General features: G+C 42.1%; 2 protein-coding genes across 2 annotated transcripts in view; one reads left to right on the top strand and one right to left on the bottom strand.

Annotated features, from left to right (window-relative positions):
• Positions 1 to 15,911, top strand: part of LOC145980765 (uncharacterized) — a 703,732-nt gene that overhangs the window by 576,551 nt on the left and 111,270 nt on the right. Inside the window, exon 2 of the mRNA XM_083113831.1 lies at positions 8,650 to 9,702. Coding sequence (XP_082969957.1) covers positions 8,676 to 9,702 — 1,027 coding nt within the window. The 5' untranslated portion in view covers positions 8,650 to 8,675. The remainder of the gene's footprint in view (positions 1 to 8,649; positions 9,703 to 15,911) is intronic.
• Positions 531 to 4,880, bottom strand: LOC145981079 (protein yellow-like). Its single transcript, XM_083114206.1, has 3 exons — positions 4,775 to 4,880; positions 3,577 to 3,855; positions 531 to 1,621 (listed from the first exon to the last, which is right to left on the bottom strand). Exons 1-3 carry the CDS (start codon positions 4,857 to 4,859, stop codon positions 714 to 716), a joined length of 1,272 nt encoding a protein of 423 aa, XP_082970332.1. The 5' UTR covers positions 4,860 to 4,880; the 3' UTR covers positions 531 to 713.

Here is a 15,911-nt window from a genome sequence, read left to right as displayed (position 1 = left end):
GCACTTTACCTTTACCTTTTACTGCAGACAGTGTTGTCACATGAAACCGAGGTCGTGTTTTATGCCATCAATAGCAAGTTCTGCTATAGCCGGAGAGTTAGGCAACCCGCACACATAACACATTGCTGTCAAGCCAAAATTTCAGAATCTAGATGTCTCATTTTTATTGGCTGGGATTGTACAGTATTTATACAATTGGCTGAAGTACCAATTGCTGTCCTACAACATCCAGGTACCAAGTGTCTTCAGTGGTCTTGCTACATACACCTTCAGCGTTCCTTGAGGCACCTGATCACTAACTTGGACAAGTGCACTGTATTGCTAACCTCCGGTAAGGAAACCACCAAAAGATTAATTACATATATAATTTTTATTTGATACAAGTATGCTGATATTAGCTGTGATCCTACAAATAATAGCCACTGGGTTCTCAGACTCGAAATAATTTGGCCATTATCTTCATTAGGATGCACACTCTAGCTCTTGTCTCGTCTTACGGCAATCGGGCTACATGTGGGAAGTAAGAGAGTGGAAGCGACCAATGAGAAACGCAGCAGCTTGTAGAACGAGGTGCGCGCAGCACATCCTCCAGCGGCGTCGTAACTCTCGACGCCACAGCTGTTGTCTGGTTAGTCTGTGACGTATTCAGCATGTAGGCCACCCACCGTAAGACTAGACAAGAGCTATAATCTCATGGGAAAATAAAACATCATTTATTCACGAACGGAAGAGCGCGCCATCTTGGCAATGCGAAAGTTGATATCACTGAAGTCTATGACATTCATCAAAAACTTGCTCAGTCTGTTTGCGACAAACCACAAGTTTCCGTCCGCGTCTTCCGCAAAGTCACTTAGGAACTGGAATTTTTCGTCGTCCTTGGCGACTATTTCGACGTTCCCCGGCACCAGTGGCGTCGTTGCGTCCCAAGTGGCAATGGCGTTCTCCGTCAGAAGCCCGAACGTCATGACCCCTTCCTTGCACATGTGGATGGCGTCTGTGGGCGACAGCATCTTGCCAACGTTGGTGACCGCGGCTGAGATGTCTTTGGAGGTTTCTGGAGATCTCAGAACTTCCGTCGGTATGGAGAAGAGGTCGTAGCTGGACAGCGGGGCGTAGTAGTACACTTTGGAGTCAGGGGACACCGCACCTTGGACCACGTTGATGGATCTGTTGAATATCACTCCCCCAGCCTTGAAAGGTATCGCTTTCGGATCGTACATCAAGGACGCATCCTGAACGGTCCAGGATCTATTGTCCTTGTAGCTGTAGACCACGATGCGACCTTCGAAAGGATCGGAGATGTACGCGAACACGTCATCGGGATCGCCGCGGTCGTCCAAGGCGACATAGGTCAACCAGGCCTTGTCGTGAGACGCCACGTGTTCGGAGAACTCATGCTGTCGGACCGATTCGTCCGTTTCGAGGTCGATGACGGCAATCTTCGGATGGCAGTTCATGAGGACCTTCCCTGAAAGGATATTGGTGCGTCCGGAGTCCAGGACCCACAGTCTCCCGTGGGAATCCACTTCGGTGCGTACCACGTTCTGGAGGACGGCGCAATCGTCGAATTTGTTGTACTCCAGCGATGGATACGGCTGAAGCTTTGGTGATTTGTCCGAGCCTACAAACAGAAAAGATGTTTACCTTACAAGGAACGAATATCATAGTTTATTTTTTTACGCTCTAAATGGTAGTCGCTCATAAAGAAGAGAATCTCAAAACAGTTGTTGCCTAGATACGAGCCCTTGAATACCAAGTCTGAAAAATTGTGTAATCAACAGAAAGAGCGACACAGATGGACTGAGATTTAAAAAGAACTTGAGGAAAATTAACGTTAGAACTCGAGGTGAAAGAACTCAACAAGTGGATAGATATGTTGGTTGTATCATGAGCAATTACCTGAGCTCCATTGAGGAATTCAAGACAGAATAGCAGTGGCGAAGGAAGCTTTTAATAGAGGAAGTGTTTTTTGAACTTCTGAACAAAGAACTAAGGAAGGGACTATTGAATTGTTTTGTGTGGAGTGCAGCCTTGTATGGCACGGAAAGGTGGGCGCTACGAAGAGGTGAGGAAAAGCAGATGGAAGCGTTAGAAATAGCTATGGCAAGGAATGGAGAGGGACAGACAGAGAGCGTAACTTTGCAGGAAAGAGTTGGTAACAAAATAGAAAGCGATCAAGAAGGGGGACACAAGTTTAGTAAAACTGTTCCCTACATGAAGGACCAAAAAGAATGTCAATGAAAAAAGAGCCAGAAGAAGATTAAGAAGATACTAGCTTATTTATAGATGGCATTAAGTTAAGTAGATCCTATGCTACAATGAAGCCACGCGTTGGCACAAGATCTGAAAGCCTTGGTGTTTCAGTGAAGATATTTGCACGTTGAGAATAGGCCAATGGTTGAATGAACCATTTAAGATTTTTAACAGGGAAACTTTCAACGACAGTCGTACTTCTTTTCGATAAATATATTTGCAAAAGGAAGTTCTCAAGTCTCTAACAAGCACTCATCAAGGCTATATTTGTCTCGAGATTTGTGAATGCAAAAAGAAATCCAACAGAAGGTCACTTGATGCTACGTCGCAAGTTTCTCTGGTCGAGTGATGCTTACATGCACAATCAAGATGAGGAAACTGGAATTTGTTTGACTAGAACATTTTTACACCTTCCAAATACTTTGAGTACAAACAAATACTGCTTTACTGTTTTTGAGAAGAAAATGTCATAATTTTGATTTCATTAATATTCTAAAATTTTTGGTGGACCCTTAGACTGCGCCTGCGAAGCCGCTTTCGAAAATGCCCCTTCTTCGAAAATCCGCTATGATATTTCAAATTCTGAAAAATTACAATGCTTAGAATTTTTTTCTAGAACATCCACGTAAATCTTCCCTTCGTCTGGCTTGCTTTCCCTGTTGTCTAGATTTACGCAGTAGTTTTGTGGCTACGTAAGCCTGTTAAACTATTGCGAATATCTACGCATGGGAGTTTGTCCTAATACGTATTTCGACCATTCTCGAAGAGAAGGAGATCGTGTCGCCTTGATGGCCAATGGTCTCAGGTTCGAATCCTGGAATGGGCATGATTGTTCCTTTGCGAGTGTACCTTCATCATTTTCATTCCGTCATCATGCTCATCGTCGCGATGTCTAGAGAGGCAGAAAATCGGCGTAAAATGAGTACATGCAATAAATACGACAACGAGACAGGTATTTTACAACTCGAACCGAGAGCCTGAATATGACAAGCTTCTTCGTTCACCCAACGAGATCAGACACTGCGACAAGTCTCGTCTCGTTTCGTCCTCGATACAATCACTAGTGAGTCGAGTATCCGGTACACTCGGCCACCGCGGCGTTTGTACAGTTCGGTCGGTTGTACTACCTGTGAATAAAAGTCACTCCCCACCAACGTCCTCTGATTGGCAGATTGAGTGTTTCGCAGCTCTTTTTTGTTGTAGAGCTTCCATCCAACACGATTTCGAGAGACGCTGTATTTGGTCATGCGGCAGTTTTTTTGAACCGGACTGTCCTATTTTGCATCCTTCCCAATTTTAATCAGAAAACGTAAGGAACCTCACCTGATAGTTGAATAGTGTTGAGCGTCGCTGGGACTCCCTCCCTCCAACGAGGAACTGTTAGGAAGATTCTGTCCTTGTATATCTTCATTCCCATGATGACGTTGTCTTCTGGAATATACTCTCGGCTGTCTATTGCCGCCTGCCGCTCATCATCAGAAGCGTAGTTGTAGTCGATCTGCATCCACTCGAAAACTACCTCTGGAGCTTCCAGAAACTGGCCTCCGTACACGACAGACAGCAATCCGGTCACTAGAATGGAGATAAGCATTGTTGCTGACCCTGAAAAGAATGGATAATTGAGTAAAACAATAAGCTGGAATTGATCTACAGGGAAGGAGTTCACTGGTTAGCAGTGGAGATTGTATTTTTAGATGTTTTCATAGTAGGGAACAATACATTTAAGTTTGTGAAGTTTGCATGTTATATTTTACTTATACGCACCCACCCACCTATACTCTTATAATAGTATTTTTTCACAACGTATGAATCGTTTATTATTTTATCACTTAAATAATAGTTTTTAGTCATAAATTGGTAAAGCAATAGAAAGTTATGTCTAAGAAAGTAAAAATCATGAAAATTATCTTCATTTTTAAAAATATGTCTTGGGGGAAGGGAGTTATACACTCTTGATATAAACCTTACTTATGATGATAACGATTCTAAAAAAATGCCTTCTGCCGTTGAGTTGTCACCAGCAGTGGCACTTGCTGGCCACCACAATTAGTGTTACTATACCTGGTGATGGTGTAGTCAGACACCAAATAGGGTGCTGAACAACACCATTAACACCAAAAGGAATGTTCTGTTGCACCAAGTCTGAGTATTTGTAACACCCTTGGTGTTACTTTGCACTACACATCTTTACAATGCATCAATGAACAAAAAATCTAACAATTTATTGCATCTCATTACAAGCAAATGAATAAGTTATGAAACAAGTTTTTGTAAAGTTGTAAACAAATTAGATTTCATAAGGGGTCGATTACACTTGCTTTCCCTAGCTAGAAGCCTAGTAGCAGTAAAGTAGATGTAGATTTATTGCAAATCAGATAGGCAAGTCTTCAAACCCAAAATGCAAGCTGGCAACACATCAGGAAAACTGAATGTGAAACTCCAAAAGACAAACAAAATATTTCAAAACTTTTGTATATCTAGTCAGTATACATTTAATATAAATATGAACATAAAAACTTACAGATTTCTGACAACCAAAGATAATTTTGATGTAACGGCAATGTACCACGACGTCCTGTACCTGCAAATATGGTCAAGCAACGCATTCAGCGTGTCAGTAAGAACTGAAAAATGAAATCTCCTGATTTCTCTTAAGTTAGAAGAAATATTGGTTTATTAAAACTTCAATTTGCATATCAGTGCCGCATGGAAGATGAACATAATAGTTCTTCCAACGGTCTTGCGCTGGCCTTCAAGGTGCATTGCGTGACATGCTACTACAGTGCGTGTAAACTCTGTGTTCATTGGTTGCCCTTCTTCTCAAATTGTTGTGTTATTTGCGTTGTAAGATTCAATCTCTGTATGTTCACGATCGTGGCTATTAACTAGTGACTGATTTTCGTAACAAGACGCATTACTGAAAGTCAGACGCGGAAAATAACAAGGTATATCATTAAGGAAGGACTTGTAGGTTACTTCATTTTGAATTGAGTTTTCCTGCGTGACGTCATCACGTACTATATTAAGTCATTCTTGTACATTTCCTTTCTCTGTTGTTACAAGTTACATTTGTACATGTCACTGTAAGGTAGAACAAAGGTAATTAATCGCACAGACACCACTAAGACTCAGTGTTAAGTGTGTTTTGTAAGAAAGATTTCTGTGGTATACTACGCATCAGAATCCAATTGTTGATAAGATAAAATTCATTCATTCTGCTCAATGTGCAGGCTTTTTGCTACAACCTTTCGATCAACACCTTACTCTTTGCATCAACTTAATTTAATATCTTATTGGCTGATGTCCTTTCGCCCGACACTTTCCCCTTCAACCATTCCTTCCAGTGCATCCTGTAGCACACAGTTAATTCTTATCTTGTGTCCCACTTAATTTCTTTTCCCTCTCGTCATCACTTCCAGCATTGGTCTTTTTTCACATACTCTTTCCATCGCAGTTTAATTTCTTACCGTGCTCATTTCACACACTCCATTCTTCGCCACAGTCGCATTTCTAAACATTTTAAAGCTTTTTCCAAGTTTGCAGATTTCTGCTCCACAATGCTACTCAGACACTTCGTTCCCATTGCTATTTTCATATTCTGTTCATGCACTGCTTATGATGCATCCAAGGTATCTGAAGCTATCAACTTGTTCCATTCTTTCGCCTCCAAAGATATTATTATGCGAAACAAATTTGAGAAACATTTGAGAAATCTGGCTCCCAAAATAGCGACATGTTTACAGAAAATGCTTGAATATTCCTATTTCTTTAAAAGGGCATGAACATTATGGATATGTTACCATAAAAAATCATATTTATCTTATAAAGTTTCAAAGAACTGAAACAGTAAAATATTTTTTTCACTTCGAAAGTGAAGAGTGAAGTACGTCACCGAAAACATAGTGGTTAGCTTTTTCACACATAGCAGTTGGGATTCCAGTTTGAACTGTAGAACCAGTCCCGATTAACTTGTCGGTGCATAATATGTATAAAAAAAGTTAGAGAGAGAATGGGGAGACAGTACATAACACACGTACTCTTTTCTCTAAGCATAGCCAGTCGCTATTCCAAGGACTGCTCACGTGTTTTCAATATTAATAGCGTGCAATGGTCGGATTGATCATTACTGGTTTTGTATTATTGCATTAATTAATTGCTGGCCAGCTACAAGGTGTAGGGTTAAGTAATATGTTTCCATGAGTGTACTTTTATGTTATTATTGCATGTAAGTGTATGTGCTTATTGGATTGTGCTTTACTGGATATTAGATTCCCCTGTTTTTTTATCTCCCCGGGGGAGCTGCTGTCTTACAAAAGACCGTTGGCAAGGGAATTTTTCCAACGCTACGGGGTCCACTTCCACGGACGTTTACCCCGACTATAAAAAAGGCCAGTGGGTTTTAGCAAAGAAACAGTGTTTCCCCATTGATCGACGAAAGAGGAACGTCTCCTCAAGTTTAGTCCACTTATGGTGTCTAGACTGTAGCATCTGGTTAAGCCAGCCCCTGTTGCTGTCCCAAGTCCCCTTTTAGAAAAAGCTTTGAATATGTGGATATTTCCGTATTGAATACTGTAATTGATGCCCTAAAGAAAGAATGAAGGCGTAAGGAAACGCATTAGTTATGAACGGAATATCATTTAAGCTGGGGATAGGCCCGCAGAGATAGTTATGCCAACTCTGCGGTAAAGGAAGTGCCGATGGTGTAAGCCATAGGTGCGCAATTATGTTGATTTAGAGATTTGTTAATTTGTCTATGCAAGACACACATAGAAACGCTATGTAAATATGTACATATATAACAACGTATAATAAACCAATATATCCTACTAGAAATGTTATGATTCAAAGAACTACGGTACTGTCCATTTAAAACCAGTTGTTTATTCATTTTCTGTACATGTGTAAACGAACTAGGGACTAAAAAATATAAATTGTTATGTGAACCCCCCCTTTCGTAATTCCGGCGGAAATATAATCTGCTCGCTTGGCACCCAGGGTGAGGTGAAAGGAGAGATTTGAGGTATTATGGCAGGAAGTAATCTAGAGGGCCGGATGAAACAGAGGAATGGGGGGGGGGGCGAACTTTCACAAGCGTTGGTGCAGTTTACCAGCTTACTTTTCTTGTTCCTTCCGTGCTCCCATCTTACTTCGTCTGTAAGCCGATTTCCGTTATGAAGAAATGCAGGACGTTACGTCAACACATAACATATTCATGTTACGACTCAAACAATCTCAGCACAGTCAATTACTGAATCATTTTTACCTTTGCATGTCGTTTTCTCTTTGAAATGATAATGTTCAAATAGTAAACTCGCAAAAACCTTTATTGTGGTAGGACAAGAAATTGAAACATTGTTTATGGCAGTAGGTGCGTGTATGTACAAACCTGTGAATAGCGATAAACTCAATGAGGTAGAAGTTGGGTCGGTTCGATTCAAGTTATGTCTTATTATTGAACGTAAAGAAACTGGCTTTTGGCGAAAAAGAACAACATGATCTGAAATTTCAATGTGCATCGATAGAGAATCTTGACGGATGCGTCAGCAAATTATCGTATCTAAATATTAATAAATAATAGTAATAAATTACTGACAAAAAATATTTTTTTATAATTTGGGACGGAGACATTTTCGGCCCTTTAAGCTTAGGGCTCCTCCCACCTGTACGTTACGCCTCCGATTTGACGTATTTATTCTAATTATAACGTTAAACTAGAATTCAAAGCCAGATTAAAACAAAATGTTGTAATGTTATTGCCCACAAAAATTAGCCTGTTCCATATTATTTCTCACTTTTATTTATTACAATTTTCTTATCAACCCCATACAACTCCAAGCCCCTTCATGTGCGAGACCCACTTCTGACACCCCTTGCTACGCCACTGTTGGGAGCTGTCTCTCTCATTGGACGTCGCTGTGTGCTCGAAATAGTATACAACACTAAGCGTTCAAATTGCCTCAAGAGAAGACAATCGATTTCAGCCTTTCCGCAGCTCTACATCTTCTGCATTCGTTGAATATAGTGCCCTTATAATCCAACTGATCACTTGGTATATTTAATCTTTGCAGACTTTATTTCTCTGTGTTTAACTCTTACACCTCTCTCTCTCTCTCTCTCTCTCTCTCTCTCTCTTTCTTAATTCTCTTCCCTTTCCTTCCCTTTCTCTCCCCTCTTGTTTTCTCTCTCCTCCCTCATTCTCTTTCTCCCTTTCTGTTTATCTTCTTCCTCACTTTCTCTTTTTCTTTCTTCCTCTCTCTCTCGCTCTCTCTTCTCGCATTTAAAGTGACTTTTCCTGCTGCCTTACGCATGTTTGTGGGACATTCTGTGCAGATATATGTTTGTGATAGAAGAAATGTTCATGTTCTCTGCCTGAAGTAGCTATCTCTCTCTTTTCAGGAGTTCTTGGTAACCCCTTCGCCAGAATGGGAAGGTCCTTGGTGTTGCTGTGCCTGGTGTCCTTCCTCCTGCTCCAGGTGGTGGTGTGCAAGCTGTCCTCCGGCAGGCGAAAGCACCAGCAGAAGAAAGAGGACCAGCCGAACGTCTGCGACCTGCACCAGGGCAGGAGCGTCTACTGCTACTGCGACACGGCAGAGTTCAACGAGGCCCTGGAATCCACCTGCTGGGTCTTCAACGAGACTCCGCCGGCCGACAATCTCTGGGATTACTTCTCGTCGCAGAAGAACCTGCAGAAACTCAGCATCATCTTAAGACCGGACGGCGACCTCAAGTTCGTTCCCACCAGGGCTCTCGGCCATCTACGGAACCTCACCTACTTCAAGATCCAGTATGCAGGGATACCTGACATTCCGCCGTACGCTTTCGCAAACCTCTCCAGCATCGATGAGCTGCTCTTGTCCAGGAACCAGATCATCGATCTGAAGCCGCACTCGTTTTCCAGCATGGCCAACTTGACCACCGTCACGCTGGATGAGAACAGGATCGCAGAGGTGTACAGGGACGTCTTCATCAAGTTGCCGTCACTGCGGAAACTCTACATAGCCAAGAACAACCTTAGTATCATTCACGACAAGGCGTTCATCCACCTCTCGGAGCTGGAAGAACTGGAGCTGTACGGGAACCAGCTCAGCGTCCTGACTCCTGAGACCTTCGCGGGTCTCCGGAATCTCAAGAGGCTGGACCTCCACGCCAACCGCATCAGGATGCTTGGGGAGTCCACGTTCTCCGAGACTCCAAACCTGGAGGAGCTGGAACTGAACGACAACGGACTGGAGAGGATCAGCGACAGGGCGTTCCATGGCCTCAAGAAGCTCATGCGACTCATCCTCAGCGAGAACCACCTTACTGTGCTCGGCGACGGCGTCCTTGAGGGGATACCCAGTGTTTACTTCTTGGATCTGAGGGACAATGCCCTGAGGACCCTCACGGAGAACACCGTCGCGCCCATCTTGGAGAACCTGAAGAATTACACCATGTCCTTTTTCCTGGAAGGTAAGTACTTCTTCTACTTAACTCTTTCGAGCATTGCCATATCGATTCTTACGCCCTCTTGTACAAGGTGTTGCATATTGTATCTACCAATTTAAGTTGGCACCCCTGCCAGAATGTACGTACGCATGTGTGGCACTCCTACATCGGTGGGAGTCAGGCAATTAGTATACTATGGAGCGTTGACCGGTGCAGACGCGGATTGCGGCGGTGGAAGTCTTCATCCAAACAGGCACCGAGCACTGCGGCGGAACAATGAAGATCGCCATGCACGAGGTTCAGAGACACACGTCATTGTGAGGCGGGTTAGACAATGCTGTGAACCATCAGTCGTCGTGAAATACGCGCTAATAATTACACAGGACATGTTGAGACGCGCGTCATGAAAGTCTCCCGCATAGCTTCGAACAGTGCATCCAAGCAGAAGGAGGACATTTAGAGGGCGTTATTTCAAGGTGCGCTGATGTCTGCAATGTCCATATTATAGACTGTATTAAATGCACATGTGTATATTTTTATTTTCATACAAAGTTACTACAAGCACTCACCGTCTTTCCGTTGTCATTCGAAGTTGGTAGATACAATATTCGCCATCCTGTATTTTCCAAAGCAAAGATTTCAAGCATTACTTATCAGCCAGTTTAGGAGGGATTTGGGGCTCAAATCCCAAATATTCTGACTGTTTATGGTAAACCTTTACACCTTTTGACCTACAATTGTGTAGACGTAATCCTAGGAGAATTGGTTTGATGTTCTATTTGAAAGAAACCGGTCAACAAGATGGTGGAAAGAAAAGTACATTTTCCCATGTTGAAAAGCCCATCGAAATTTCACTACTATTTTCTGCATACTGGATGGGAAATAACCTTTTGCTAGGGATCCACAGTAAAAAGTAACAACAATTAAGAAAATATGGTAATACCAAATGTTTAATACGACAATTGTGGTTACAAAAACAAAATTAAAAGTTAGTATGTCCGCCGTTTGCTTCTTTCACAGCACGAAGACGATCAGGGTAGGAGCTCAGAAGATTTCTTTGGCAACGGAGGAGTTGCTGCGCCACCGTTTCCCATTGTTTCCACTGATGATGTATTTGCTTTCTTGAGATAGTTTTTGTGGACGCCCACCACTAAAGTGAGCATAGCAATCATCGTACCCTTTCTTCCAATAGTCAGTTACCCAACGTTCACTACCATGCAGTTTCTTCGCGACCCATTTTCTGCTCCTCACTGTCACACAATAGCTTCGCCATCTTGGAATTTATTCCTGAAACAGAAAAAAAGCCTACTCTAACATACCACGCTTCAAATGACTCCATGTTAACACAGTTTTCCTGCAGACCCCTAGCAAAAGGTTATTTCCCACCCTGTAGATTACATATGTACAAACAAATCTCAGAACGACTTTAAGGCATCACCTGGACTAGTTTGTTCATAAATTTTTCATCTACAGTACGTGGCTGAGGACGACGGATTGGAACAGGTGACAAATATTTGACCACCCAAACCACGGTAGTTAGAGCTTTTGAGCTGAAACTGCCGTAACGAGCAATACAGCGAATTGAGCAAAGTGTCATCAAAACGAGACTTGAAATCAACAAAACTTTGTAAAATTCAGATATAATTGTCCCTTGGGATGAGGTTGGAAAGAAATCAGTATCTGTGCGTGTAAGGCTCTTTACAAAAGATATCGGGTCCGTAAAGCTAGTGTTAGTTTTACCGATAAAGCGATATGACATTATCATCCCATATATCAGTTACGTTTACAGGGGTAATAAGCTGTTGAAGCCTGTTGTAGTGAAATGCATATAGCGCTTGGAATACATGCCGTCTCTAAGACAAGGCTGCTATGACCCTCATCACTCACCCCTTTGGTAGCGATTAACGTGACTATAACGTAAAAGTAATAACAAATAACAAGCATCTGATAGCCAATGTGAATGGAACGAAAAACTAAATGCTGGAACAAGAGTCATTAGCAGTCTCTAATGCTACGAAAGCCATTACTGAAATTTATTGGGGCGGTAAATGCGAAAGAGAAGCACGGGGATATAAATTGACGATCGAGAGAAAATTAGGAAAGTAATTAACGAAGTTTACAACGCTGTGCGACCAATCAGTGAGAATGAACGCTTTTTTCACCGTCTGGTATCGAACATGATAGCCAGCGACAATGGGCGTTAATGGAACCGGCTTCCTTCGATAAGGACCCTGAAGAATGCTGCTTGTGTGATACAAATGCTTCACGTCCCCGAGAACTTCGATTTGTTTCACTGTTTGTAAAGTATGACTAGAGAAAATATAGGATGGCGTATTGAAATTTATTGCTTCCGATGTCATTGTCCATATTGGTTGTTCTTTCTATTCCTAGCCTTATCTTTCACTGACGTATTCGTTATATTATCTGTATCTATTCGTTATTTGTAAGTAGACTTTCTTTATGAATAGTAGTCCATCTGTATTGTAGCTGCTCTGTCTTTTCTTACCTCTCTCTCTTTCTTCAAGGACTACGTTACTCATATATTAGAGTAAAAACACAGTGAAGCACATCCCTCATCGCTAATTGCCTGAAACTCGCAGGGACAAGTTTCCGGTAATTCAAAACCATGGAGTTAAATGTAGAAAAACATAGTGGAGCCCCGCTCATCGCAAGATGTTCCCACGATCAAACACGGTTTGATTTTGGGTCCCTTGTTTGAAGTGGAAGGCTCCGTGATTGGTCCACTCAAGGTCACTTCTTCCTTTTTTGGAAGACACCCTCCTTTTTCGCCACCTTTTTTGACAGATTTGTCGTTTGCAAACTTGTGCGATGGCGGTCAATATGCCTGTCCGACATCTGGTTCATTCATTATATCCTGACATTTTTATGGCTTGACCGGGCTCCGTTCGATTAGCAAGGCTCCTTGTGCCGCACTGACCCATAAGTCTGTTCGTGTGCAGGTTCCTTCAGTCTCTGGTACTTCTGTTCATAACTTTATCTTCGCTACTACGTATTCTTTTCTTATTTAGATACACCAACCTGTCTAAAACCCTAGCGCTGGAGCAGTGGCGCTAGTGTCGCTAGTAAAGTTACGGGAAAGCTTGTAGTTCACATATTTGCCGAGGTTTTAGAAAGCTTGGTGGATACCTTCGTCAGTGTCCCTTTCTCTTGTTGTTACTTCCATCTTAACCACTGGCGAAATGTTCGAAGGAAAGTAGTCACGATCTCGGGAGAATCAAAGTAATAATGCAAACCCCTGATTACACCTTCTGTCTGTGAATAACTTTCAAAACTTGGTTAATAATGATGATTGCGAAATATTGTATCGTGTATCCCGCTCCTCCTACAAAGCAGCACCTTCGGAAAAAGACCTGCAAACTTTAGTGAACATAATCCTCCATTACAGTTCTTAGCATTCCTTCTTTTTCTCTCTCTAAATATGTTCTATCCAGTCACTTTTCCATCTACCAACCACCCTTTAAATCCTTTCTTAGTACTTTAAAGTACTATCTCATTTCTCACCCGGTCAATCAATTTAATTATTCCATTTCTTCGACAAATCCACATCTCAGAAACTTTTAGTCTTTCATCATCTCTCCAGGGAAAATTTTCGTGATGTTATTTCTAATTAAAATTTAGTTTTATATAATCCATTTTATGTAATAAATTGTACCTCTCTTTTTAATTGCTGTCCATGTTTACGATACATTACATATAGAGCAATTTCCTGAATGCAATATTTGAACACAAAAGTTTCTTCATTCCAATGCAGGCTAATTTCTTGCACTGGATGTTATATCCTGGACTTCTTCTTCAAAAGCTTCAAACATTTGTAGAAGTACATTCAAGTATCTGAAATCTAAGCACAGCCGAAATGAATGATGTACTTGTTCCTTCCTTATCCCTTCTCTCTCTCTCTCTCTCTCTCTCTCTCTCTCTTTCTCTCTCTCTCTCTCTCTCTCTCTCACTCTTTATTCTTTAACGTGGCGGAGTGGTTTGCACAGCGCGCCACGACAAAAAGGGCCCCAGGTTGAAATCCCGACATGACCATGGGTATTCTTTGTGAGCGTCCCTTCATCAATTTCGTCATATCATCACTCATCCTCATCTTCGCGATTAGCCCAAAGTGGCACAAAAGGGTAGTAAATAAGCCAAATGAATGAATCAATCAGTCTATTCTTTAGCTGTATCTCACTACTTGTCTCTGACCTGAATTACCTCATCGTCTACTAAGACAACAAGGTTGTGTTGTATTGTTTTTGTTTTCCGAAACTTCCTACATGTCTACTTTCTCGTTGTTGTCGGCATGTTGCAACAGCCTTAGCCCGAGGATGCCGAGGACCTCTTACAATGTTTCTTGCTCATTTTTTTTCGAGGGAGCAACCCGCAGACGACACCGATACCACTCAGAAAGTCGAGGAAGGAAGAAATACTGTTTCCAAAACGACCGTAAACGCGATTTTTGGTGAGTTGTTACCTCTTTTCGGAAGTTTCCATGACGACAAGGACCACTTGCATCATCCAGGGTAAGGGAGGGGAGGGGTTGATTCATAAGCGAGCGACTGAATACATCTCCCTTCCGTAAGGAAGCTGCAACCTTTTCTCGGGGGGTAGAGCTAGGTAAAAATGCCCTTGCATATCTTTAAACCGGTCTGTCGTGTAGGCAATTTACGATGATGGATCGCGAAGCTTAGGACCCGGCGCTTGTTGGAGATCGCGTTTACGTTGTCGCAAGGGTTGGAGGAAACGGTGGGTGGGTCCTCCAGACCTGTGCTTGTGGGCGGGAGGAGGGAATTTCCCCTTTAAAAATGCGACAGGGTGGAAATACCACGGGTGACTGGATGTGAAGCGGCCATGATTAATGTCAACTGGAAGCGACTTCTGCGGCTGACATGCGAGCGGAGAAGTGAAATGAATTGTTAGGAGAGAGGAAACAGGTGACAGTCGTTATGTAAGCGCCTTCGTTTCGTCTTCTCCCCCCATTCGATTTTTCAGTTTCTGTGTGGGTTCCTGCGTCAGTACCGAAAGAACAACTTGCCGTATATTTTGTTAATGAACATATAAGGACTAGACCTTAGAACATCTATTCATCGCAATGTACTGGGAACATTGCTGTTGTGTCAACTATAATAGGCTTTCGCAAAGGAAGATCTCATAGGCCTGTAGTCTCTGCCAAATAAACACATTGCATACATGCTATTTGGCAATACTGAGTTTTAAAATAACATAAGTTTTTCTAGACAATATGTTTTGGTATGCTTTATATTTCTGTGAATTTATTGTTCAATTTTATCTGCGTGTTATATCTGCAATGTCCGTGTTTCTATTGCTACACGATGTATTTAAACAGAACAGGAACACAACCTGGATCATACTAGCAAATTTGCCCAAAACCAAACACTCATTACACCTCCGAATATCTGAATAGGACATATACTATAATATATGTCGCTGCCCGGTAGGTGGACTTCTGTGGACTCCGCACTCGTTCGACTGTCTCTTCCCCAGTCGACGGACGGCCAGTCGATTTTCGTTTACAAATGCAGCCCGAATCTCTGAAATGTTCATTCCACTTACGAATGGCCTTCCCCGTAGGTGGTTCTCTCCGATATTTAGTACGGAAATGCCGTTGCACACTAATCACAAACTTGTTCACATGATAATCAAGCACACAGAAAGATCCCTGTTCTCCAGTCAACGCCATTTTCCTGCTCGCTGCTCGCTGCTGACTCCTAGCGGTAGAAAGTGGAAACACTGCGTGGAAACTAAACTTTGAAAGTTAACTTTTCAAGGCGCATGTCTCATAATAACATATGTTTATTAGATTTCACAGACTAAATTTCTGTAATCGGGTCCATCATTTTGACTTACACTGTACAATCATAATGTTGATTACCGTTATTCTATTACTGGGTTTAAGTGATAATGTGGAAACTGTATGCTGAAGAGAACAGCATTAATGTCGTTGAGAATTAGTCAAGTAGTACTTAACTTATCTTGTGTCTTGTGCATTACGTATACAATTGAATAATGTTACATGTTTCACGTTTTCTAACGTGCATCGCCTCACCTCTGGTGTCGTGTCACCTGTACTAGAGGAGACTGTGTCGCTGTTGCTAGACACTCCGTGTCACTTGTTTTCCTGTCGCTGTCGTTTCAGGCTGAAAGCTAATAGATTCCGTCAATATAATCTTGCCACCAAGCTAAATTTAGTTTTCATATGCTGCAAGATG

This window comes from Lepisma saccharinum, chromosome 28 (genome assembly GCF_977018435.1).
Source record: "Lepisma saccharinum chromosome 28, izLepSacc3.1, whole genome shotgun sequence".
NCBI lineage: Eukaryota > Metazoa > Arthropoda > Insecta > Zygentoma > Lepismatidae > Lepisma > Lepisma saccharinum.
This window is presented reverse-complemented; position numbering and strand designations above follow the sequence as displayed.

What these genes read in the sequence shown, in the direction of transcription:
- LOC145981079 (XM_083114206.1), bottom strand. Translation starts at nt 4,859, where the DNA reads ATGCGTTGCTTGACCATATTTGCAGGTACAGGACGTCGTGGTACATTG. An exon ending in TCTTTGGTTGTCAGAAATCT is followed by an intron (nt 3,856 to 4,774) that starts GTAAGTTTTTAT and finishes CATTCTTTTCAG; the next exon opens with GGTCAGCAACAATGCTTATC. An exon ending in CAACACTATTCAACTATCAG is followed by an intron (nt 1,622 to 3,576) that starts GTGAGGTTCCTT and finishes TTCTGTTTGTAG; the next exon opens with GCTCGGACAAATCACCAAAG.